The sequence below is a fragment of the Rhineura floridana genome, chromosome 5 (assembly GCF_030035675.1).
Source record: "Rhineura floridana isolate rRhiFlo1 chromosome 5, rRhiFlo1.hap2, whole genome shotgun sequence".
NCBI classification, from domain to species: Eukaryota; Metazoa; Chordata; class Lepidosauria; order Squamata; family Rhineuridae; genus Rhineura; species Rhineura floridana.
The window spans coordinates 5,769,643-5,797,182 of record NC_084484.1 but is presented as its reverse complement, the minus strand read 5'-3'; the positions used below and the strand labels follow the sequence as shown (position 1 = coordinate 5,797,182).

At 40.0% G+C, this 27,540-nt stretch overlaps 1 protein-coding gene across 1 annotated transcript in view; it reads left to right on the top strand.

The window, feature by feature from the left end:
• Nucleotides 1-26,170, top strand: part of TNFSF11 (TNF superfamily member 11) — a 39,665-nt gene extending 13,495 nt beyond the window's left edge. The window contains exons 2-5 of the mRNA XM_061629908.1: nucleotides 6,186-6,353; nucleotides 18,958-19,006; nucleotides 19,094-19,192; nucleotides 21,796-26,170. Of these exons, the coding sequence (XP_061485892.1) occupies nucleotides 6,186-6,353; nucleotides 18,958-19,006; nucleotides 19,094-19,192; nucleotides 21,796-22,217 (738 nt within the window). The 3' untranslated portion in view covers nucleotides 22,218-26,170. The remainder of the gene's footprint in view (nucleotides 1-6,185; nucleotides 6,354-18,957; nucleotides 19,007-19,093; nucleotides 19,193-21,795) is intronic.
• Nucleotides 26,171-27,540: the final 1,370 nt, after the last annotated feature.

The following is a 27,540-nucleotide window of genomic DNA, read 5'->3' as shown; positions in this document are numbered from 1 at the left end:
CATCACCAGGATAGTTCTCTTTCCCTTCTCGAGAGCAGAGGCAACAGGCTGCTGCTGGAAATAGAATGCTGGGCTTAAAAGACTATGGCCTGTTCTACCAAGGTGGCGATTAGAAATTTATTTTCACTTTTACAGAGATGAAGCATCTTATTTATTTATTTATTTACTTTATTATTTGATTTATATCCCACCCTTCCTCCCAGGAGGAGCCCAGGGCGGCAAACAAAAGCACTAAAAACACTTTAAAACATCATAAAAACAGACTTGAAAATACATTAAAACAAAACATCTTTAAAAACATTTTTTTAAAAGTTTTGAACAAATCTTAAAAAAGGAAAAAAAAGGTTAAAAACACTATTTTTTTAAAAAACCTTATTAAAAAGCAATTCCAACACAGACGCAGGCTGGGATAAGGTCTCTTTCAGAGGCAGGACGACCCCATCCAAAGCAGGCAACTTACCAATTATCTGAACTCGGGAACCACCAACCCACAGTGCCTCCATCTTGCTAGGATTCAGACTCAGTTTATTGGCCCTCATCCAGCCCACCACCAAGTCCAGGCAGCAGTCCAGGGCTTGCATGCCCTCTCCCGATTCAGATGTTACAGAGAAATAGAGCTGGGTATCGTCAGCGTACTGCTGACACCTCACCCCAAATCTCCTGATGACCACTCCCAAGGGCTTCATATAGGTGTTAAACAGCATGGGGGACAAGATGGTACCTTGCGGCACCCCACAGCACAACTGCCAGGGGGCCGAAAGACAATCACCCATTGCTATTCTCTGAAAACGACCTTGGAGACAGGATGGGAACCGCTGTGAAACTTGCCTCTTGGAAATTTGCATACTGAGACTAACTCAGATTCACAATTTGTACTAACCAGACCTTTCTGACTGAAAAAGCAGTCACATGCAGTTCATTTGGAATAAACTTCTTTAGAAAGTTCATATTATGTGTAAAATAACATGTACTGTTTTGTTTGTTGGAATATCGCTATAAAGAGAAAATCTATAAAGAGTTTATACAGAAAAGAAATTTGAGATTAGTTCACTCTGTGGTTAGACTTTCATTTTCTTGGTCCTCATTTGAGAAAGGTACTTTCTGCAGTAGATAAGAGAACTGTTGATCTTAAAATCCATTCTCCTGGTCCTCCTGCAAAGATGGAAACTCATCATGCTTTTAAAGATGCACAGGTTCTATTGAGTGACTTTTTAAAAGTGCAATCTGAGGGACCAGTGGCAAAAGCTGTGGGGAAGGCATGTCAACAGTAAGATTCTTGTGTTGAAACCAGTACTTCAGTTGTTATCAAATGTGCCACTTAAGGATGGAAAGAAGGAAGTTGTACCGGCACAGACATCCTACCCATCAGTTTCTGTGCATATTTCCATTGCATGTCATTTAGTGTTCCCCTATGTCTTGGTGGAGTGTTCATGATTCTTGTGTGTGCAAGACAGGCTTTTCTGCACAATGAGTTCTCTACTCCAAACTTAGCCTCATTTTTGGTGTTGTGTTGATTTGCAAGTTTAATTCAGGCTCCTGAGGTCTACTGATTAGCTATCCCCTTTCATTTAGAACAAGTCAGTGTTGAAAGAATTATCTTGCATTTTCAATAAGAGTAGTGTGTGCAGAATATGGCCCTCTACCTGCTGCTCTGCCAAAGATTTCAAGTTACCTATATGCCTGCTCCTGTCTTTTTCTCTCTGTTTTTCTTCATCATCACCAGTAGTTTATTGGGGAAAAGAGTGCCTCTGTATGGTTGAAAGATCTTCCTAAGCCTCTTATAGAACTGCTTAGTTTTGAACAGTCTACCACTTTTTGTATTTAAAGATTTGGTTTACGTTCAGTTTCAGTTCACGGGGGGGGGGGGACCTTCCTCAATTGGTTCAGGTTCAGTTGGGTGCCCCACTCTTAGTAATTGCTAGACTATGATTTTGATTTTTTTGACAGAAATGTAAAGATTCTGTGAAGTTTTTTGGGACCCTTATTGATGTCAGTAGATACTTTGTGTGGGCTCCTTTCCACCCAGCCTATAGTTTAGACTCCGCTCAACCATTATCCAGGTTACTCTGTTGAGAAGGTGACATTATGAAGTCAAGACTGTTCCTTTACTTCACAAACTAGTCATAAAATCATTTTGAAAAAATCCAGGAGCAGAGCCCATAATATAACGGGTCAGGGCTGCTCCTTGCCACTCACAGTTTGTCCCCAGTGCCTCGTCCTTGAAAGTCTACTGCAGCTGAATTCGGCAATCATGGTTAATAGCTACCCATCATTGGGGCATGTGCTGCATCTTGAATGTTCCTGAATCTAGAAAACAGAAGTTTTAAAACTCAAGGGAGTTTCAGTGTAGCAGTGAGTGGGGGTGCTGTTAAAATTAATAAAGCTGAGATCCTGCTTTAGGGACATACATAAACAATATGTCTTGATTGCAGCCAAGATCATTTACCTTCTGCCTTTAGGGGCACCTAGGCCCATAGAGAATATGCTAGTCTTTCTTGCTACCACCTACCACAGCTATCCAAGTTTTGCTTTTATCTTTTCATGTTTTCTTTCACCTTTGATACATTTCTCAATTTCACCAGTTTCCCAGTCCTTTGCAGGTTTGTATTGTGATGTCACTAGAGAATGTAGAATCTACTTGCCACTTCTTGGCCACAAATATTTCTACTAAAACGTTCTGACTTGCTCTTCATTGTATACTGCACTACATCTTTGGCATTTGGTAATTATAATTTTGATTAAGCTTGTAAACCTGTGGTTTTCAATAATTCCATCTTTTGCTATCTCCGTTTTCCAGGATGCAGAAAATGTACACATGTGGTCTTAAACAGGTTGATGACATTTGGTAGCTAGCTGGATTCTCATAAATCTTCCTTATCATTTCCTTGCCTTGCTAAGAGGTGGTTGAAATTTACAGTTGCTGTCTAGATTATGTTGCATATTGTCAGATGATGTGCTAAGCATGTGCAGACATATTCAGGATGGAAGCAGTCCACACATACCTCTGTTGCTGTCACCTTCTGCCTGCCCATGCTGTGCTTTCATTACATACACAAACTGCTGGTTCATATGCATGCGACAGATCTGATTTTTAAGACATGGGTTTGCTACCATAGCATTGAGTTTAGCCCATAGCCCTTCTCACTTTTTCAAGTTGCTGGGACTACTTTAAAGCCCTTTCCCCAGCCACCTGCAAAGCTGATAATATTTTTTATAGGCTCATTCAACTTTTCAAATGTTGCAAATATGAGACCCTTCCCCTTCTAGGATTTTTGAAATCCCCTTTTTGCATTGAATTCACCCTGTATTAATGCTTAACTCACTTCTTCAGGGCCATCTTGTATATTGAGGTCTTGGTTTATAAAAATCTAACCACATGTAAAACCATACACGAGTGAAAAGTGCATCTCAAACAGGAAACTGAAGAGCCCTGTGAATCTCAACCAGGATGTGGTGGTTGCTCACCTGTTTTTGTATTTTGCATGAGTAAGACTTCTTCTTGTGCTGGAGAAAGAACTTGGGTGAAATTCTGAGGGCTGGTTCACACAGTTGTTCTCAATGATCAAAATCCTCCATGAACTTCAGGATGCATGTTCCTGTGATCCCATAGTAGTAGATTGATTCAGTATTTTCCATTATTTTATTTATTTATTTATTTATGAATCACTTCCTATGAGGCATCTTGAAGCGATTTTCAAAATAATGAAACATATATGAAACAATTATGTATAATAATAATAATAATAAAATTTAATTTTTGTGTCGCCTATCTGACCGAAGTCACTCTAGGCGACATACATATTGAAATTCAATAAAATACAAAATAATATACAATATAAATACAGAATAAAATACAATGCAGTCAACAGTATAGAACCAATTTTAAACAGTCATAGAAAAATTAGCCTACCCCGGAGATCCCAAAGGCCTGTCCAAAGAGCCAGGTTTTTAAGGCCTGGCGGAATGTATCCAGGAAAGGGGCATGGCGAAGATCAAACGGGAGGGAGTTCCAGAGAGTGGGGGCCGCCACTGAGAATGCCCTCTCTCTAGTCCCCAGCAACCTAGCTGTTTTCGTTGGTGGGACTGAGAGAAGGCCCTGCATGGTTGATCTAGTCGGGCGGCTTAATTGGTGGTACTGGAGGTGCTCCTTCAGGTAAACTGGGCCGAGACCGTATAGGGATTTAAAGGTTAACACCAACACCTTGAATTGGGCCTGGAAAACAACTGGAAGCCAATGTAGATGAAATAACACTGGCATAATGTGATCACGGCGGCAGCTGTTTGTAAGCAAGCGAGCCGCCGCATTCTGTACCAGTTGTAGTTTCCGGACCGTTTTCAAGGGTAACCCCACGTAGAGCGCATTGCAGTAGTCTAACCGAGAGGTGACCAGGGCATGTACCACCAGTGGGAGCTGATGAATAGGGAGGTAGGGTTGCAGCCTCCGTATAAGGTGTAGTTGATACCAAGCTGCCCGACTCACTGCCGAAATCTGAGCCTCCATGGACAGCTTGGAATCAAGAACAACCCCGAGGCTGCGGACCTGATCTTTCAGGGGTAATCTCACCCCATTAAGCTTCAGGTCAGCAACACCCAACCTTCCCCTGTCACCCACAAGTAGCACCTTGGTCTTATCAGGATTGAGCTTCAGCCTGTTCCTTCCCATCCACCCACTCACGGATTCCAAGCACTTGGACAAGGTCTCCACAGCCAACTCCAGTGAGGATTTAAAAGAGAGATAGAGCTGCATGTCATCAGCATATTGGTGACACCGCAGCCCAAAACTCCTGATGATGGCTCCCAGCGGCTTTACATAGATGTTAAATAGCATGGGAGAGAGGATAGAACTCCACAAGTGAGGGGCCAAGGGTCTGAAACCTCCTCTCCCAATGCTACCTGTTGATGCCTGTCAGAGAGAAAGGAACGGAACCACTGCAGAACAGTGCCTCCTATTCCCAATCCCTCCAGGCGATCTAACAGGACACCGTGGTCGACGGTATCAAAAGCCGCTGAGAGATCCAGGAGGACAAGAAAGGTGAATTCTCCCCTGTCTAATGCCCTCCTCATATCATCTACCAGAGCGACCAAGGCTATTTCAGTACCATGTCCAGTCCTGAAACCCGATTGGTATGGATCCAAATAATCCGTTTTATATAGAAAACAGTTATAACACTTGCATACATAAACACAATTTTTAAACATATATTAGTTTTTTGATGTCTGTGTGTAAAGGACTGCAAAATGCCAAGTATGTAATGCAGTAACATTGTGGCAGCTCCTAGGCTGTGAAATTCCCTCCCCACAAAGATGCATCTGGCCACCTTCATTATGTAGTTTTTGTCATATGCTGAAGACACATCTTTTTTGCCCTAGCCTTTGACACCCATCCGGTTACCTTGATTGTAATTTGTTGCAACGGTTTTTAATATTATATATTTTTAATTGTTGTAACCTGTCCTGAGACCTCATAGTGAAGGGCTGGTTAGAAATATAATAAGTAATAACATAGATGGGATATTGGGTGGATAAGCAAATGCTTCCGTGGACAGCCTTTAAGGTGTGCATGCAAATCATAATTGTTGATTGCAGCCAACTTGCATCTCATCTGTCTGCAGTTTCTGGTATCTCTGTCCCTTACCTGTCCTATCTCCTGCCCTCCTCTTCTCCCTCTCTTCTTCTCAGCCTCTGATCTCCTCACCTCCTCACCACCCCACCTCTCTTTTTCCTTTTTCTGGCAACTGCATGTAACCCTTTCTGATACTAAGCCTAGTGTGACAGAGAAGACTCTCAGTCATATTACCTTCCCCCTTTTGTAAATAATTATCTTGCATCTAAGTCTGAATCGTGTGCCCAATGCAAAAGAAAGAACATATGTTCTGCACTTCATATATGCCTGTTGTACATTCTCTTTCCTACACTGGTTATCTAAATCTGGTGATACCTTAGATGTGTGGTCGCCATCCATGATATCCTTCCCATGTGAGTCTGATCACAAAGGAAGGAGACAAAAGCTCAATTTTTAGCTTCAATTTGTCTAAACCTTTGTAAGGACATAAGAATGGCCTTGCTGGACTAGAGGAAACGTTTTGCTATTTGCTGTCTCTGGGATAGTTTCCTTTCTGCTTTTGGATGCACAAACAATCTGTGAAATAAAAGCAGCTAGCTGTCTTGGAATATTTTGTTTTCAGATGGACTCTAACAGAATTTCAGAAGAAGACACACATTGTTTGAGAACCTTTCTGAGACTTCAGGGGAACACAGACCTGCAGGAAACCTCCTTGACAAACCAAGAAACAAAGCTCATGTCTGAATCATGCAGAAGGATGAAGCAGGCATTCCAAGGAGCAATGCAGAAGGTCAGTGCATTCCAGCTGGGTATAAAGCTTTCTGGCAACATGAAGATAATTGGATAATTGAAAGAATGCTTTTAACTGTAACAGTTTTTAACAGTTTTTAGAATGCTTTTTAATTATTTTGTTGATATGATTGCTGCCTTGGGATGCCTTGGGCTCCTTTGGGAGGGAAGGTGCGTCATAAAAATAAATAAATTCACTAATAGGCAAAAAAACCCTTGCGGTTTAAGAAGGTACCAATAGCCAACAGATATTCCTATCAAAGTTTAAAAAGCAGGGAAATTGGGCAGCTATAGTGAATGCACCAGGGGAGCAGGAGACCGGACCTCCTCTCTGAGATATTGTACTGCCCTACAAAGTTGTCAAAATGCAAACACAATTTGGGATGGTCTGCTGCTGAAAGAATTGCACTGGCTGCCCATTTGCTACTGGGCCAAGTTCAAGGTTCTAGTTTTGGTGTACAAAGCCCTATACAGCTTGGGACCAGGATACCTGAAAGACCATCTTACCCCTTATATGCCCAGTCAATCGCTACACTCTGCAGGTGAGGGCCTCCTGCAGATTGCATCTTATCAGGAGGTTTGTTCTGCACAACATAGGAAACGGACCTTTAGTGTGGCGGCACCTACCCTGTGGAATTCCCTCCCTTTAAATATTAGGCAGGCGCCATCTCTGCTATCTTTTCGGCGCCTTTTGAAGACTTTCCTCTTTCAACAAGCCTTTTAGGTTGAGACCTATCCCAGTCTGCTTCTGTGTCAGAATTGTTTAATATGTTTTTAACCCTTTTTTAAAGTTTTTTTTAAAATGTTTTTAATGCTGTTTTGTTTTAATGTATTTTAAGATCTGTTTCTATGATGTTTTAAAGTGTTTTAGTGCTTTGTTAGCCGCCCTGGGCTCCTGCTGGGAGGAAGGGCGGGATACAAATTAAATAAATAAATAATAATAAATATATGGAAGTAAAAGCTGCCACAGGCCCCCAATCCTGCATTGCCTTGTCAAATCTGAACCAGGGCCCTATGCTGATGTCCTGCCAAAAATACCCATGGCTGCTGTTTTACCCCCCAGGCATCTTCTGGGGCAGTAGCAGCTGGGGATTTTTTTTTTGGTAGGAAATTTATGTGGCCCCCAGTCTGGATCAGGAGTGTAGCATTGGTTCAGGGCCCCAAGACTGTTTTTCCTTCAAAATAAAATGGCACCTTTAAGCACACTTTTTTCTATCTATAAAAAGCATGCAACATATTCTGAAGTTTGACTCTTACCCAGAGCTCATTTCATACCTATGATTGCTTTGGAAAGCTACCATTGCTGGCATTATGTTCATCTAGTGCAGGGGTCCCCAAACTGTAGTTCATGGACCACTGGTGGTTCACGAGCATCATTCAGGTGGTCTGTGGCATGTCTACAAAAATATAATTAAATATCATACAGTATCTAGCACAAAGGATTATAGCTGCTACAATAAGCAGAAAAATCATTAAGTGGTCCAGCAAGACTCTCAGCAATTTTCAAGTGGTCTGTGGAGAGAAAAGCTTTGGGGACCATTGATCTAATCTGTATACTGTATATATAATTAAGTGCTTCTATAATCAATAAATAATAATCAGCAATGCTTCATTCCCTCTTAGTGGAAAAAGTCGAGTTCAGGCATTGGAGAATATACATTCTGTATTTCTCTCTGCATAAAGTGGTTGGAGTTTATTCTAGTGGTTAAATGACACAGTGATAAGAACACTAAATGGAGAGCAAAGCCTGAGTTCCAGATTAGCCCTTCCTCTAGGGCTGATCCAGTGATGTAGGGAGAGTCTGTGTCATATTTCTCCAGTTTCCATGTGGCCCCAATCTTCCAGCATTCTCAGCATGATGCAGGAAAGAGCCCTGCTGCAGCAGCAGTTCCCATTTTGCCAAGGGAAGTGTCAGAAGTGGCAAGAAGTAACAGACTTTCTAGAGCAGCTGCAAGGAAGAATTATCTCACTCTTCCTCCAGGTTGCTCAGGGTGCAGCAAACACAATTCTCTTCTGTTTTATCTTCACAGCAATCCTGTGGGATGTGTTAGGCTGTGATATGCTGGTGCATTCAGACATAAGAATTAGTCACTGTGAGCTTTGGGCTCACACACTTTATCATCATCCCTCTCCTTTGTCATACTCTCAAGAAGACCAGAAGCTCCTACTTCTATTTAGATTAATTGCAGTTTACTGTGTTGTCTGAACCTGAACAAATGATGACTAACTATATTTGAAACAAGCCAGCTTACTAACTAGGGATCAGATACAATGAAGGGCAAGCTAGAAATATATTAAATAAACAACCATCGTTAGAAAGAACCACAATTTTTCAAGTTCAGACATCATGACAAGTTGTAGTTAATCTAAAACAGAAGTGAAAGTTTCCAGACCCTTGGAAGAAGGAAAACCAGAATAAGTAATAGTTAATTTCTTCTTATACTTACATTGTTTCTATAATCTGTACCTTCTATTTGCTAAAAACCTAATAAAAATATATAGTGCTTTTTTAAAGTTTCCAAAATCCTCACAACATTGCTAGACAAAAAGTGGAGAGTTTGCTATAGTTTGTTCTTGTGGTGCTAAACCATAGTTTGTCATTACAAGAACAAACTATGGTGAGCCATCTGCTCTTTGCTTCTCCTCCAGCATGAGTTTGGAACTTTCACTATAGTTTAGCATTATATCTGAACAAAGGCAGTGACTGGCTTCATTACTCCAAGGGGATTTGAACTAGGTGTTCCCAGTCCAAGTCTGTGCACGAACCCGCACTGGCTGTAATAAAAATGATTGTTTATACTGATTCTTTGAGATAGGGTGGTCCATAAATTAGAATGAATAAATATAGGCCTGGTTTGGATGATCATTCCAGGCTTCATAAATCATGGTTGATGAAACTGGGAATGAAGCCAGGTGCTCCTCCTTTGCCTCTTCCTTCTTCCTATTGCTCCATTTGAGCTCTATGTGTCTCCATGAACATTGGCTCTTGATTTTTCTTCTGCTGGACACAATCGTAGCAAATTCTGAAAAACTGAGCACAGTATGCTTGTTTCACATGGAACTGCCTGGCAGCACATGTGATACAAATGTTTCAAGGGTAGGAAAGAACCTGTTTCCAGAGGCTTTTTAGATTGTTTGAGGACTTACACATCATTGTATATTTAGCTCTATTTAAGTGTAATTACAATCTAATATAGGGCTGTTTAAAAGCTGACAGAGTACTAGGCACTTGATATGTACTGTCTTTCATAATAGCCCCTTGCGTAGGAATCCTTTGGACCATTTCCTCTTTAGTGCCTTTGAGGGATTTGAATGTCCTAACAGATCTGTTAATAAAAATTACAGCAATGGGTTTTAATTGTGCTAGTTCAAAGTTTAAAGAAAAGGGTTGTCTGAGTGCTGAAGAAAATGGGCTTAACAGAGCCATGTATAATTTCAGTCTCTGCAAAATTATTCATGTAAGTTCTTGCATGATTGAGGGTTTGACTTTCCCATGCTAAAGTTGTGCAAACTGCCATTGGAGTGTTGTAGAGGGGGAGGAATCAGCCTCTTAATCATACTGAAATGCTACATGTATGCTTCTACATTTTTAAATACAGTTTTTCAGGTTTTGTGAATACCTGAATATATCAGAAGCCTCTTGCTCTTTTTGTCTTCAGTTGTAAATAATTCTGCATACCTTCCAAGACAGAAGAACAGGCCGATAGGTGTAATCTTGGACTGTTGCTTTTGCTGTACAACAGTGGTGTTTTTTTTTTAATTCTATGCAATAGAAGTAGGATGGTGGAGACAATTTACAAGGGAAATATTTATTTATTATTTTATTTATATCCCACCCTTCCTCCCAGCAGGAGCCCATGACTTATTTCACTAGTCATAAGTGAAACTCATAGCTGGGTTCACCTAGACAATATAAATCTCAGCTGTAACAGGGGTGAGGTTAGCAAATTCTCAATTGCCAAGCAGGCAAATGCTGTATCTGTGGATGGGAGGCAGGAGTGCACACAGAAGCCCTTCCCCAACATCTCCATGTATGCTCATTTCCCCACCTTCCCTGTGTTGAGTGGGATAGATCTACAGGGGCCTTGTACTTGTTTTCATTTAAATGCAAGTAGTATAGCACAGTGGGGAGGAGAGTCTGGCTGGGAATCCAGATTCTGTGAGTTCAAATCGCCGCTCGTGTCTTCTGGGTGTCAAGAGCCAGCTAAAGATCACCCCACAGCGAGTGGATCAGGGTTTACGTGCCCTGCCACCTGTGCAGCCGTGGGCAAGCTGCACAGTCCCAAGGAGCCCAGTTGCCCCCCAGCTGGCAGTTGTGGACAAGGAAGGGGCTGGCTTGTGTAGCTGTGGCAAGCTGAGCAGGCCCTAGCTAGCTGGGGAGGACTAGCCTCAGAGGGAGGCAATGGTAAACCCCCTCTGAAAACCACTTACCATGAACACGCTATTCATAGGGTAGCCATAAGTCGGGATCGACTTGAAGGCAGTCCATTTCCATTTCAGTGGTGTTGGAGGAGAGCTTTGTGCATACCGTGGACTGCAAAAAAGACAAATAATTGGGTGTTAAAACAAATTAAACCAGAACTATCACTGGAAGCTAAAATGATGAAACTGAGGTTATCATACTTTGGACACCTAATGAGAATTCATGATTCACTAGAAAAGACAATAATGCTGGGAAAAACAGAATGGAGTAGAAAAAGAGGAAGGCCAAACAAGAGATGGATTGATTCCATAAAGGAAGCCATAGACCTGAACTTACAAGATCTGGACAGGGTGGTTCACATCAGATGCTGTTGGGGGTCGCTGATTTACAGGGTCGCCATAAGTCGTAATCGACTTGAAGGTATATAACAACAACAACAAGAGCTCATCACAGATCTGGGATCCTGATGAAGCGGCTGACTGGCTGTGTGAAGCATGCTATCTGCATTCATGGGAGAGAGAGTAAGTACAAGCCCCCTGCAGACCTTCCTTGGTCAACATGGGGAACATCAGAGGCTGAATGCATGGGATGATGTATGCAGGGACATTGGGGATGGGGCTTGCAGGACCTTGTGCCTTAATGTGGCACCGATAGTGGTAGCCATAGCTGGTAGCCCTCTTACCTTGGAGTGAGTCCCAAATACTGATCAACAGCTGGATGATGGCTAACTGGGGACCTGTGCTTTCATCCAGAAGCCCTTTTGCAGCTTCAGAAAAGGCAGATCTGGGAAGAGAGGTGGGGCTCCGCTGTAGTATGCCTGCATTCAAAAGGAAACTGGTGATGCTGCAGCAAAGGTGAGAGAATGGGCGCAGATTGGGAAAACTGATGGAACCATGTACAACACTGACAACTAAGCTGATGATATTTTTTTTAATAGATATTCAATCTGTCCTTGAAATAAATAGCGATAGTGACTTTTATGGTTCGTTATAACATTTGAGGAAATGTACCTCAGCTTTGCTGTTTTTGTGGATTTGTGAGTGAAGTTATGAAAGCAACATACTGGTATAATAACAAGTATCGTCATGGAATCAAGTTCTTAATTTTCATCCCTCCGACTTCTATTTCACATGGAGTTTGCTGCATTTGTCTTGTCATTTTGTTGCTCGCATTTCAGTATTACATTTTTTGCTTTTTTTTTACACAATAACAGTTTTTTAAGTACTCATAATTGACCACCACCTATGACCAAAAATACTTTTGCTAGGGTCATAGGCAAATAACTCTTAGTTTAATCCCTGAGGATGGTACCAACCACTTCATTTTAATGCCCATGTGATTGGAAAGAACTGTACAGAGAGAGAGGGAGGGAGGGGTGTGGTGTGTGTGTTGTATTGTTTTACACCAGGAATGTTTCCTGTCAGGAGATGATTGATCACTAATTGGTGTTAGATAGCAGGGTAAAGAAGGAAAATTGAATGTATAATATGTGAAAGAGAGCTTTTGTGAACAATTTTGTTCATAAACAAGTAAGATTTTGCCCCTTGCAAATTTTTATTTATAAATCTTCTTTTACATACATTTCAAGGTGATTGATGGTAATATCATAAAAACAAGTAAAATAGGTTTTAAAACAGTACAAAAAATGAAAATAGATTTCAAAACAATACAACGTAAACAGCTGAGACATCTTTTTTCAGTGATGCTCCACCAAATTCTTTCAATTTATGCATGTTTTCCAGTCATTGTGAGCCTTCTTGAGTCAAAATTGGGCAAAAGGTGTGATACACATAATCACCAACCTAGATATTATGTATTTTGGCTTTCTTTTTCTTTACACAATTAAGGTTTTTTTCTGTGCAGCCTACTCATTACCAATAGCCAACATGGCTGATAATTTGATTAGGCTGATAGGCCACCCCAAAAAAGGTGACTTCATTTATTCACCTAGATGATGCTAATCATCCTTGGCCCATAGACTAAGGTGGAAGCCAGCAGTTTTAAAAATATCCTGGCCTCTTTCTAGTCCTCTGCAGTGGTGCCCAAGGCCTGGGGCAGTCACCTCAAGGAATGGCTAGCCCTTAATAGGTAAAGGGGACTCTCCTGACTTGTTCAAATAATGGTCAAACGCAGAACACCACCTGCAGCCTTTTCATTTCTCTGTGAAATCAGTAGCTCTTACTTCCATTTAAACGTGTTCAAGATTACAGTTCCTGCTTTCCTTCTTGGAGCTTGGCAAGTGTGAGCAAATGCCCCAGCTTTATTCAGACTACATAGACAAATTATATTTTTCTTTCTTTTCAGTTTCCTGGTTTCTTGCATGTAACCTTGGAAGTCCTTTGGTACTCCAGAGCTGCAAACCCCACTCTGGAGAAAAAAAAGTCTGCCATCAGTTTAGGAGGAAAGACTGGCAAACACAAATCCTTGGATCAGTTCATGGAGTAATTTCCCCTCTATCCCCCCTCCTCTTGGCTGGACTGCCAGATCCTGTCAAGTTGGGGAAAACTCAGGCCTAGACTCGTCTTTCTCATGGCAACAAAGCACTTCATAGGCTAGACCTCCAGGATGGCCTTTCATGAGAAAACTTTTACATATATGAGAGTGCTTGAGCACCAGGGTTTCAGAGCCACTCATTGAGAGTCTGTTCTTTGTAGTCTTGGGGCTGAAGGCTTATGTATGTTGGAGGTAGAGGATGGGATGGGGTAGGAAGGAAGCATGTGAGCTCAAGAACCCACACATGACCTTGCCACATGTGGAGGTGAAGGGAAAGTATTATCCAAATAGATTACTGTATATGTTTGTGCATATTTCATATACAACATGTTCTGTGGAAACTGACACAGAATTGGCTTTCTGAAAACATTAAACAAGCAAAAATCACACAAAGTTTAAGCTGTTAAAGCTGTAATGAGAAGGTGAGAGATCTGGTGTAGGGTAAGTAGTTAAAGGAGTGAACTAAAATGCAGGAAAGTCAATGGTTCAGATCTTGCTTCTGCCACAAATTCTGCACTATGGGGATAAAAATACTCACCTATCTCACAGAATTATTGTAAGACTTATACCAAGTTGTGTAGCATTTTGAACACCGTCTAAAGCATTTATAAATGTTGCTGCATCTTTGGATGTGTAGTGCTTTTTGGAAGGTTAGAATTAAAAACGATTTGATGGCAGGACAAATGTGGACTGTGCGATTAGTCTTCAGTGTGTTCCTTTCCAGAGCCCACCCTTTACTGCAACCTGGGGCCCACTTTAAATTTTTTTAACTGTAAATGGAGGGCAGAGCTTCTCATAATTGTATAAGAATTTTGCTAGATGCATGGAGTGACAAAATCTGGCTTGCTGAAATTCCCTTTTTTTACCCAACTATGAAAGTTCTATGGAAGTTCTATGGAAGACAGGCATGGGGAACCTCTGTCCCTCTTGCCAGATGTGGCCTGTTGGGCTTCCCCATGTGGCCCGCAGCCTCCCTTACTCATTCCCCCCTCCCCAGCATTGCAGCTAAGCTTGTAAATTATTCCAATTGACGCCAGTAGGAGGCCTTTAAAATTTCTTTCCTTATTTTTTTTTTAAATATAAATTGCCCTTCATGCAAAAATGGTTGTCAGGGTAGTATACAAAGAAATTCTAAATTATGAAAACACCACACAAACTGTCAATACAATAAAATTAAGAGAAATAAAGCCATTCACCTGACTTGAAAACCCATACATTAAAATGCCTGGGCAAATAAAAGGTTTTAATGCGGCATTGAAAAGAATAGAAGTGGACTGCCTTCAAGTTGATCTCGACTTATGGCTACCTTATGAATAGGGTTTTCATGGTAAGCGGCATTCAGAGGGGGTTTACCATTGCCTCCCTCTGAGGCTGAGAGGGAGTGAATGGCCCAAGGTCACTCAGGGAGCTTCATGGCTGTGTGGGAATTCAAACCCTGGTCTCCTAGGTCGTAGTCCAATTCTCTAACCACTATGTCACACTGGCTCTTGTTGAAAAGAATAGGCCTAATTAAACAAGCCTAGTTAAGAACGTGTGGCCAACCAGGTGCCTGGGGGAAGCCCACAAGCATGATCTGAGCACAAGAGCACTCTCCCCTCCAGTGGTTTCCTCCAATTAGTATTCAAAAGCATGCTGCCTCCATGGAGGAAGAGCATAGCTATCAGGGATAATAGCCATTGATAACCCTATCCTCCATTATTTTGTCTGTTTTTTAAAGCCATCCAAGTTGATGGCTGTTGGGTTCTCCAATGGCTGGTAGACCAATTAGAGATTTGGTAAATTAGCAGAGTTTAGCTTAGTGTAGCTTGTTCAGAGCTCTGTGCTGCATGGGTGTGATTTAACCTGAGAGAAAGTGAGCCTTTACCTTGTTTTAAATCACTCAGACTTAGACTTGGTTTCAAAATAAGAAAATACTACTTTATTAATAGAAATACATACTGGATAGGAAAGGTGCTACTTCTATCTAACTAACTAAGTTGGAGGCTGCAATGACCATGCCTGGACATTACCCCTCATGCTTGAGGAGAGAAGATAAAGAGAATATGGCTCCTTCTCTTCCGGTGGTCAGCAGAGAAGAATGGAACAAGAAAGTGAGTCAGAAGTGCAAATAGCTCCCTGAGACATACCAGTTTACATGGAAGGACAACAGACAGTAAAGATGAGCACAGGTCAGTGGCAGCCGAGCCAGCTACGAGGACTCTCTCTCTCTCTCCCCACATGGAAAGAGGACCAAATGGCAGTTGCTGTTGTCACACTTCTAACAATGGCCATCACTCTCTCCTGTGGGAGTGAATTCCATAGTTTAGCTATGTGCTGTGTGAAGAAGGACTTCCTTTTGTCTGTCCTGACTCTTCCAACATTCAGCTTCGCTGGATGCACACAAGTTCTAGTGTTATGAGAGAGGGAGAAAACCTTTTCTCTATCCACTTTTCCCATGCCATGCCTAATTTTATGCACTTCTAGCATGTCACCTCTTACTCACTTTTTTGCTAAACTAAAAAGCCCCCAATGCTGCAACCTTTCCTCATAGGTGAGTCACTCCATCCCCTTGATAATTTTGATTGCTCTTTTCTGAACCGTTTCCAACTCTACAATATCTTTTTTTTTATGCGAGGCAACCAGAGCTGCCCACAGTATTCTAAATATGGTTGCGCCATAGATTTGTATAATAGCATTATGATATTAGCAGTTTTATTTTTGGCTCCTTTCTTAATTATCCCTAGCATGGAGTTTGTGTTTTTTCCACAGCTACCACACAGTGGGTCATCTTAATCAAGCTATCCACAACAATCCCAAGGTCTCGTTCCTTCTCGCTGACAGCCAGTTCAGACCCTTTGATCGTATATGTGAAATTAAGATTTTTTTACCCTGACATGTATCACTTTACATTTGTTTACATTGAATTGTATTTGCCATTTTACCACCCAGTCAATCAGTTTGGAGTGGTCCTTTTGCAGCTCTTCACAATCCCTTTTTGTTTTCATAACCCTGAACAATTTAGTATCTACAGCAAACGTGACCACCTTACTACTCACCCCTAACTCTAGATTGTTTATTGAACAAGTTAAAAATTGCCACATAAGGAGGGCATTTTCTGGCAGAGGCTCAGCTCGGGAGGGAAGGAATAACCTCCCCTTGTGCTATGACCTCCCCAATTGACTTAACAAACCCTCATGTTGCCTCCAAGAGGAGACCCTCCCCCAAGCCTAACTACTGTACAAGTGGTATTCCACGGCTGGGAAGGGAAGGGTTACTTCTGGCATGATGCTCCCCCCCCCAAAGGTTAGCTATGTGCTTGGGCTGAAAAATGTTTTCTACCCTGATACAGAACTGCCCTCTTTTTCCTCTAGTTCTCTTTTTCTTTCCCTTACAACTACATAAAATAGAGGAGTCCTAAGCCACCAAAAAATCAAATGATGGCCATACTATTCAATCTATTGCTGCAATCCACCAGATCACTGCTTTATCACAGGGGTGGGGAACCTCCAGATTGCAGGCCCTTTTTGTGAGAGCACATCCACCCATCAGGTGATGCCACCTCTGTGGGGAGGTGACATCAGCAGATGGGTGGGGTTAATGGGCACAGTTGATCTCTGAAGAAAGCCGGATTGAATGCCCCTTGCTTATCAGCTGATGGGCCAAGAGTTCATTTCTGCTCCCCCCTCTCTGCTGGCTGATCTCAACTGGGCAGGATCACCCACCTGTCAATCTCCTTGTGTCACATGTCAAAGTTGGCCAAAGGTTCCCCACCCCTAAACTTGTTGCTCTGCTTGGATCCCACCCAGGAAACACAGTGGCCTGTTTTCCAAGAAGCTTGCATCTTGCCTCATTCATTCCTCTTTTTAAGGTCCTGTCCTGTCCAAGGATATTCCAAATTCTATACCGTTGCAAATGTTGCAAGTCAGTCAGTGGGATATTTTGCTTTCAGTTTATTGTCACCTTTCCTTGTTAGGTATTGTGCTATTTGTTGTTACAAAGATTCACTGGACCAGTTTTTATGGTTTCAGCATTCTGAACCAATAGTTTTGTGCTTTCTTTTCAATGTATTTCCTGACTTACTAAGATAGAAACCAGTGGATTTCCTGCAAGATAATGATTTTGATTTTTTTCCCCTCTCAGTGTCAGTCACATTGTCAGTTCCAGGCTTATATCTTGCTTATGTTCACATTGTACAGAACTACATATGTGATGATTACATAAGTCCTATGAAGGCATTAAAATCCTTCACAAGATTAGAATTGAATGAGAGAGCAGAAATGAGCATGCTAGCTGCACCCCCTCTGTCTCTGGTCCTGCTGCCCTCCACAAGTGGAAGAGCTGAATATCTGCAGTGGGGATCCTTCTCTACTTGTTTAGGACCCTCTGTTCTATTGTGGCCCTCCGGTTGTTCTGAACAACTCCAATCATCCCTGACCATTTACCATGCTGGTTGGGGTTGATGGGTGTAATAGTTCAGCAGCATCTGAAGGGCCACAGAATAGCCACCCCGATGTAGTACTTTGCTTTTCCAGGGTTCTAAGTGGGGGGGGGAAGCTTCCACAGTAGATTAGACTCTAGGCTGCAGAGATTCTTTACCATCATGTGGAATGTGATGAAGTTGGCAACAGGATGTGAGGGAACAGAGGGGCAACAGATTCATACCTCTCATTGCATGATTCATAGCTAGAGTATTTGTCTTTCCCTGCACTGGCAATCAATACTGTGGGATGGGGATGCTTACATTGTCATGGCATCGTGACAGGCAAATATTCCTATACATTTGGAAGGAAGAAGGGGAGAATTTGGTTTGTGGATGCCATTTTTGGCACATTTGTCAGATCTGCACTAAACTGTAACACAGGTCATAATTTTGTGTCATGTGTGAGAGAATGTCGGAGTTAAAGGGTGCATTTGGACATAACAATAAACCATGCATGGTTTTAACTTTATGAGAATTAGCCTCAGTTTCGCCCTTCCCCTCTCATTCTCTGGTGTAGGCACCAGGAAGAAATGGGAAGCTTCGCCTTCCATTTGAGATTAGCCACAGTTTAGTGTGTTGTCAAAACACAAATTTTTAAGTATGGTTAGTTTTAAAAAGCGAGCTTCATAAAAGATGGTTTGAGATTAGCTTTTTTCAATTAACCATAGGTAGATTAACCAGTTTGTCCAAGTTCAGACAACACAGCAACCTGCATTTCATATAAAAAGGAAGTGAAAGGTTCCAAACTCCTCTTTGCATCCGTGCCAGAGAAAGAGGGAAAGGGGAAGCTCCTGAACCTGAGACTCGCTGCAACTCCTGTAACGCTAAACTGTGGTTTAAATTTAAGGGCTACAACCAACCTAGCCCAAAGTGACTAAAGCAATTTGTGTTCTTGCTGTCACTTGAAACAAGGGGACTCCCCTGAAGGTTAATAATAAAAGGGGGGTGGAAGTTCAAGGTTAATTCAAGTTAGAGCTCCTCAGAAGCATCTTAACACATGCCCCCCTTTTTTAGTGTTAGAACTCAGACCAGGAGCATGTAAATTATTAATGAAGGAGAGCTCATATAGACAACCTTGTGTTTTAAAGCTATGGGCTTCCAGACCCGCTGGTATGGCCAGCATGAACTTGAGCATCTCTTATTGTATAAATTAGGCTGTGTTAGTGAGCCTGCAGCAGACTTACCTGCAGCTTGACTTTGCAAAAATAAGTATACTTCTTTCATTTTTAGGAAGTCCAACGTATTATTATTGGGAAGGATCAGTCAAGGTTAGAGAAATGTAAGTATGATAGTGATTTTATTATTGAATATTGTTTAAATCTTGTAAAATTTCTCTAGTTATTTTAATAGGTTGTCTTGTCTTTAGCTATAATGGAAGCATCGTGGTTAGATTTACCCAAGAAAAACAAACATGACAAAGCACCGTTTGCCCATCTCATAATTGATGGCAACAAAATTCCAGCTGGTAAGTTCTTTTTTAAGCTTGTTATTATCAATATTATGTTGTCTGAATTGGGCCATTATATGTTATCATGCCAAACCATGGTGAAGGAAGCTTAATGATGTTTGAATTGATAAATGATGGTTAGCAGTTTGCTAGCAAAGCAGAATCTGAAATCATGGTTTAAAGTGGATTTGCAAACAGTGGTTTGCATTAACTGTTGCTTGGTAGGATATCTGAATTTACAAACCATGTTTATGGCCATTGTCTACTTTCATTTTCTGTCTGCACAGAGGCCTAAACTGTTGAACTGAGCAAATGGAAAATGAAAAACAGACAAGCAGCTCTAAACTGTAATTTGCCCACGGGTTGAATTAAACTATTGTTTGTGTGAAGATTGGTTTGGGATCTTCAAATCATAGGGTTATAGTTAACTAAATCCTATTCAGAGTAGACCCACTGAAATTAATGAACCTGTTAGTCATGAGGTTAACTTCAAGGAGTGTGCTGTCAGTAGACTAACATTGAATACAATCCATGAAGAAGCTGGCTTGTTTCAACAAACTCTCCCTCCTTGCTTTCCCTCTTGTTTCAACAAACTGTCATTTAGTTTAACCACAATTAGGGTTTGGTTTTAACACTGAACTATGGCTAATCTAAAATGGAAGTAGAAGTTTCTGATTGCCTCCTTGTAGATATGTTGGAGGTGGAGAGGGCGGAAGGGGGAATGGGTGTGTATGAGGCTCACCACAGCTCATCCTCATAGTTCTAAACCACAAAAACTGTGCCTCATATTACATGAAAACTGGGCTTATTTCTTTCTAACAATCTTAGACAGCTACCTTCTCGCAACTGTAAAGGTTTTGATTGTTTAAACTGCAAACTTTTATGTTTTATTAAATAATCTTTATTAAAGAAAGGAAAATACAAGACAATAAGAAAAAAGAAAAAAGAAGAGAGGTTTTTTTTACAGAGACACATCTCATTCAACTTATATATATGTATTCACTAATAGGCAAAAAACGTACCCATAGCTAACAGATATTTCTATCAAACTTTAAAAAGCAGGGAAATTGGGCAGCTATAGTGAATGCACCAGGGGAGCAGGAGACCTGACCTCCTCTCCGAGATATTGCACTGCCCTACAAATTTGTAAAAATGCCAACACAATTTGGATTGGTCTTTCACAGTCCAATCCACTTCCTATGTAGCTTGGAAGAATTTGGTAACATGTGCCTATGAACATATGGTGAGTGGTGGCAGCAGTTGCCATCTCCAAAGATGGAGAAATAAATTTTTGTGTGTTTCTTTGTGTTCTTACTTTGCTTCTTTTCTGTGTTAGTTCAGTTTCTACAGAGAATCTAACCTAGAAAATTATATTTCTCTCATTATTCATCCTAGAAATCTGTGTCAAACTTATACCAAAGGTGTCCCTGGGCACATCCACACCAGATTTTTATTTCACTTTAGACAGTCATGGCTTCTTCCAAAGAATCCTGGGAAGTGTAGTTAGTGAAGGGTGCTGAGAGGTGCTAGGAGATGCTCTAGAACTTCAACCAGAGCTGCTGACTGTTAAACCATGCTGGCCACTGGAGCTCTGTCAAGGGAATAGGAGTCTCCTCTCAGTAGCCTTCACAAACTACACTTCCAAGGATTCTTTGGGAGAAGCCATGACTGTCTCAAGTGAAATAAAGGTCTGGTGTGGGTGTGATCCCCTGATTAGGCAAATCGAGCAGCTGTGAGTCTGGCTTTTAGAACACTTACAGTTGGTTCTTACTGAGCATGCCCGGCTTATCATTGAGTTCAATGCATAACTTCTTAAATTAATTAAAAATCAGCCAGGCATTTTTTTTAACTTTTAAACTGCAGAAGATGAAGGTCAGAGTATGGGGCAAGGTCAGTAATAGGATTACAGGTACTCTGTGAACATGGCTGATTTTTAATTAATTTCAACAAATTATGAGAACTCTGACAGAAAAAACACCAAAAGGGCTCTGGGTCCCCCCCTTTTTTACACTTTGAACTCTCAACTCCCTTTGACTGTTTTGTGTATCGCCATGAAAATTTAGAGGGTTGTTAAGCAAGCATTTATGAGTTCAGGACTATAAGTTTTGTAAGGTTTTGTTTTGAAATGAGCTTATGGGAAGCATCAGAATGTAATGGGGGCATATTTTCAATTTAACATTGCAGAATGCGAAAGATCCATGTTAACTATAATATACAGCCACTCTTGTGATATATGCATATACATATATATCTATATATATACATGGGGAAAAGGATAAATGGCAAACATGATGGAATAAAGAGGGTTTTTTAAATTTCATTTCATTCTTTTAACCCGCTTTTCTTTCCTGAGGAAAACCCAAAGTGACTAACAAACTGACCTTGGGGAGGCAGAGTTAATATATTAACGATTGTTCTGGTATTTTATAATTTATCAAAATACAAAAGTCAAAACCCAAATTCCTATTGCAATAATATCAATACAAGAAGTCTATTAAATACAGTAAAACCAACTCCAAGAATACACCAATCCATGGCTGCCAAAACTATTGCAGAAGATATTCATCTGTGACATTAAACTTAAAATGAAAATGAAATTTTCTTTTCTGTTTCCCTCTTAGGCACCAGTAAAGTGAACCTTACATCTTGGCATCATGACAAAGGCTGGGCAAACATACTGAATATGACTTTCAGTGATGGAAAATTAATAGCCAACCATGATGGCTTTTATTATTTATATGCCAATGTATGCTTTAGACATCATGAAACACTGGGAAACCTCACTGGACAAATGCTGCAGTTGATGGTGTATGTGACAAAAATGGACATTAGAAGGAGAAACTCTGTAGTCCTGATGAAGGGAGGAAGTACAAAGAATTGGTCAGGAGACTCAGAATTTCATTTTTATTCTGTAAATGTAGGAGGGTTTTTCAAATTGAAAGCTGGTGAAATAGTAAGTATCCAGGTATCATACCCCTCATTATTGGATCGCTCTCCAGAAGGAACTTACTTTGGGGCCTTTAAAGTAAGGGATATTGATTGAGCTTTGCTAGAGAATTTTCAAAGGAAAATATCATATTCATTCAACTGGACCAGATTACGGAAGATGTGATGGAACAGCTTTTAGGATCCAGTTGTACAGGAATTATCATTTCTCCTGGACCAGGGGTAGCCGATGTGGTGTTCTCCAGATGTTCTTGGACCGTATCTCCCATAACCACTGGCCATTGAACATGTTGACTAGGATTTGATGGGGGCTGTAGTCCAAGAATGTCTGGAGGACACCACATTGGCTACCCCTGTCCTAGACAGCCTTACCCACAGCTCAAGTGCACTTCAACTCATAGTGTTAGGATTGTTGACTTTCAGTGCTTAATTCAAAATGTTTGTGGTGATCTGGCTTGTAAATTTGGGATATCATGTGGATATAAATTGGCATCCAGTTCAAACTGGCATCTAAACTGTTGTTTTTAGATGTACTTGAAAATCCAAGCACACTTTTTGTGCTGCATAGGAAATAAAAGACAGAATCCAGTCTAAGTTAGTTGTATAGAAGCCCCAAAGAAATTGATACGACAGGTTAAGTCCCACTGATTTTTTTGGGAACTAAATGCAACTAACTTACAAAATCATCCTATACATATCAACTCGGAATTAAGTCCCACTGTGTTCAGTGGTGTTTACTCCCAGGAACGTATCTATAGGGTTACAGCTTTAGTCTTGATTCAACCCATAGTGTATTTTTCCAATAGCATTTTTGCTCCAGTTTTGATGGAAGATTTATAATTGTGAATTCTTAAATTTTCTTTTGTATGTTATTCTGCAAAGCAACCTGTGCACTAATGGCACTTTTTAATAAACATTTGTAATTTTTCTGGCAACCAAAACATTTGAAAAACAAATCCTTCCTAGCTCAATTTAAAAGTCACTATATAACTGGATTCAGGGGAAATGTTAGAATCTTTAATTAAAAATGGAATTGTCACTTCTCCTTTTTTATGTTTTCCAGATGATGAAAATATCTATTTTTCCTGTTCTTCTGCAGGCAGAATTGCATCTTGTGTGTATTGTATTTTATACCTATGTCCCTTCATTTGTTTTCTTTGTGCCCACCCCCATGGCCAAGGGATATGCAGGATCAAAGGTCTGGTGTTGTACATTTTTGAATTTCTGGTACTGAATTTGTATTTGCCTTGCATATAATGCATTCCTACTAACTACAATATGAGGGTGCTTTTCCTGTTGTGATGGAAGGTCAGCAATGAGAAAAGGGCAAATCTATTGCTTTTGACACTGCTTGTGTAGGTTAATTCTTGGCATGACAATGTAGTGATTAATGGGGGCTGTTTCACATATGTTTTGTTTGTTATATACATCTAAGATTTTTTTAAAAGTGTACACCTAAATGTATTGGGTTGGATCCAGACTTAAGTTACTTAACCTTTGGCCTTATTGCAATCAGTGGAACATGTTAATAACTTCATAACTTCATTCCTATTGTTTTCAGTAGGAAATAAGTCCAACTAATTTAGTCTGGATCTAACCCATGAGGTTTAGAAACACATTTGTCATACAGATATGCTCATCAAAGATCCGGGACTGTCAATATGTGTACACTTGGTCACAGCCTGTGTTTGCTACCATGAAATGTGCACAAACACCTAGACAGCAATCAGTGCAATAATCAATGGCTTTCCAGAAACAACCTGGGTTTAGCATCCTTGCTGTTCAGTGGTATAATAGCAGATAGAAAAAATGTTCTCACATTTATAAACCTGGAGCGTTAAGAGGTGCTAATAAAATGTAGTTAGGTGTGAAGTAGTTTTGATTGTCCCATATAATTAGTAATCTTTAAGGTATGAAACGTTTTCATTAGTCTTTCAAAATGAATTCAGCATGTGTGTGTTTTTATACTTAATTTTTTTATATTTAAACTCATATAGGAGCTATAATAGAGGTAGGAAACTAGTTTGAATGGTAGAACCATTCTTTCCTCCTTTTCTGAGCCTTCAGGCCTCCTTATATGTTACAACTTCCCAGTAATTTTACATGCTTTCAGTGATAAGCACTTTCCCTTTTATGTACCTCCATGTTTCATGTAGTGCTTGCTACAGAAAGTATGCAGAATTACTAAACATCTGAATAATGTGTGCCTGGTTTAGATCAGCGGTTCACAAACTGTGGTCCATGGACCACCAGTGGTCTGTGAGCTTTATTCACAGGGTCTGCAGTATGCTCATATTAAAAATTCATGTTGATTTTTAATTGCATTTTTATTGCTTCTTTGATTCTTATATTGTATTACCATGTGAATTCTATATAATGCACATTGTAATACAGTAAAATATGATATAAGAAAGAAGTAATAAAAATACAATTAAAAATCACACAGCATTTAGCACAGCACATTACTATTGCTGCAACAGGTGGAAAAATCATTCAGTGGTCCGCCAAGATCACCAGCAATTTTTAAATGGTTCATGGGGGGCAAAGTTTGGGAGCCACTGATGTAACAATAAACCAAGCCTCAGGCTTATACACTCCCCACATGTCGTTGATGTACAAGGGAAGGAGATTTAAAGCTTGAATTCTTGGATTAGAAGACAATGAAGTCTAAACATGGCAAATGGTGGTTTGTGCAACCCAGAGTTATACAAGCTAGGATAGCTGACCAGGAGTTAACAAACTGGCATTTTCTGAGTTCAGATGGAATAGCAAATAGCAGTTACTTCTAAACCTGGAGCAGAAGCTTTAAATCTCATTCCCTCACATGCAAAGACAGGAGGTGAGTATGCAAACCCAAGGCTTGTGCTGGCTTACACTTGCTATGTCTGAACCAGGTCAATGAATCAGACTTTTGGTCCACCTACTCCAGTATTCTTTACTCTGCTAGTCAGTGGCTCTCCAGAGTTTTGGGCACAAATATAGTTTTCATTCTACTACCCGAGGAACTTTTAACTGGAGATGTTAGCAACTGAACCAGTGCTGAGCTGTGGTCCCTTTGCTGTTACCATGCCTCTGGTATGCACAATATATCTCTAGTTTAGTAATTGTCACCAGTTTAGAATCATCTTCTTGGTCATTACTTGATAAAATCATTTGAGGATGGCCTCTTCTGTTAAGCTGTTTATTAAGTCCTTCTCTTGATTCTCTGCTTGCGCACTTGGTTTGCCACTGTATAAGAGAAGTTGCAACTCCCATGTATTAAGCTTTGAGCCTTTTAATTTGAAAGGCAAATGCTGTCAGTGAAATCTTAGCATCATGCCAGAGCTTGCAAATACATAGTTTCCAAAAAAAGGCAAAATGGGTATTTTTATATTCTGTAATATCAAGTTATATTTCAGATGTAATTTTTATTTGAAAAAAATTGTAATTTATATTTGTCCTAAAGTATTTGATAGAAAATATTTAAAAACTTACTGTATGTGTATTTAATGTTTGAAAATAGTTTGTACAGACATGGATAACTGGTGCACTTTGTTAATCCCATTGGGAAAAACTGCAGCTAATATGATCATTTGCTACTAGCAAATGTGATATATTTCTTTGTTTTATTAATTTAATAGCTTTTGTTTTATTTTCAGTGTTATTGACAAGTCAAGGGTCATACATCATAAGGTGACAACTGTTGATAATTTAGGTGCCTTTCATTTCTCCAGAAATCATTTGTTCTAGCGAAGTTGTTCCAAAGTTGTGTAGAAACTCTAGAGGAAACAAAGTTGTTGTTTTTCAGGGAAGGAATGGGGCAATGGAAGCAATAAGTATATTCAAGATTGTGCCTTCTGATGGGCATTAATATAACGTTGCTAGAAAAACATGAATGAGTATGCAACAAACAAAGAGATTTGTTAAGAGTATTTATATAATTATTCAACAGACAATTGATCATACTACAAATGCTGCAAAAATGTAAATGCTGTTTTAGATTTTTGCAAAATTGACTTTTTGTAATAAATATTTAGAGGCCCATGTTACAGTTATTTTATATTGTACAATAAGGATGTTTTGAATGTTATGCCTTTTATATATATATATATATATATAAATACATTTCTAAGAAAAAGAGTTTGTGGTTTGCATTTCTCTTCTGCCCCCACATCCTTTCCCTTCAGATTGCTACTCTTCATACCAGCATTATACAGTGTAGGAAGAGCAGTTATAACAATGTGATTGGCATCAGTTTGAGATATATTACAAAAAGGAATGGTAAAATCTGTTATGTTTACTGTGAGCAGCATGAATTTAAATTATGCAAACGGACACTACTAGTGTTGCTGTCTTTAGGTTAGTGACTTGTAGGACACTCACAACTAGTATTTTGTCAGTTCTGCTTTCCATTTCAACACAAGACCCATCCAAAATGCAGTACAATACATGATCAGAAGGGCCATGAAGATTCAGTTCTATTTTGGCTTTGAATTTTGTGGGTTGTGGCATGATGGAGGCTAGTGTAAGATAGACTTTGGGGGGGGGGTTGTTTTGCATTTTAAAAAGTCAACAAGCAAATTTATTATTTGCAAAATAAAGACTGAGACTGCAATTTTATACCCATTTATATGTGAGTAAACACCATTCAACTTAATGAGATTTCTATAGGACTGCACTGTAAGAAAATTAGAAGTATATTTAATGCACCACTTTTGGGAACTGAATATATTGGGCATGAAAATAATGCAAGCATAAAGAGGGATGAAGCTTATGTGCTGCATATATTTCATATAGAGAAGACTGTATGCTGAGCACTGAAAGTTCCATCTAACTTTCCAATTACTTTAATCAGATGCTGTGGATATATATGATTTCTCTTCTCAGTGCAAACATTAGAAATTTGCAAACATAGGTAAGATAGCAGATTTCCATACATTATCACATCTGTGAAAAAGTGGAGACATGAAGCAAAGCCTGATAAATACATTAAATACAAAATGCAATATATAGTCAAAATTATTTTTGTGCTTTTGAAAGGGGGAATATGATCTTCATTGTGAAAACTATTTGTTCTTGCTTCAATTTTTAAAGCTCTCATAATTTTTGTATCACTTTTTTTAAAAATCACAGGCTAGGTATTCCCCCCCCCCATACATATACATATACATACATATAAACGTAATTGTGATTAACCAAACAGAGGTTTTTATTATATTAACAAAACGTTTCAGCTTCCGCCTTCATCAGCTGCTAACATACAAATGCTGTTACGAAGGTGGCAGTTATAGAGCTTTGAGGATGGAATGCTCAGAGGGGCTTCATTTGCAGAAGCTAAGTAGTGGTGGTTCAGGCCATGTGGTGCCAATGTGTCCAGAGAGTATATCCAAAAGTTCTCCCTTTTGGTCAATGCTGCTGGATCTGCTGGCATCTCTATCACT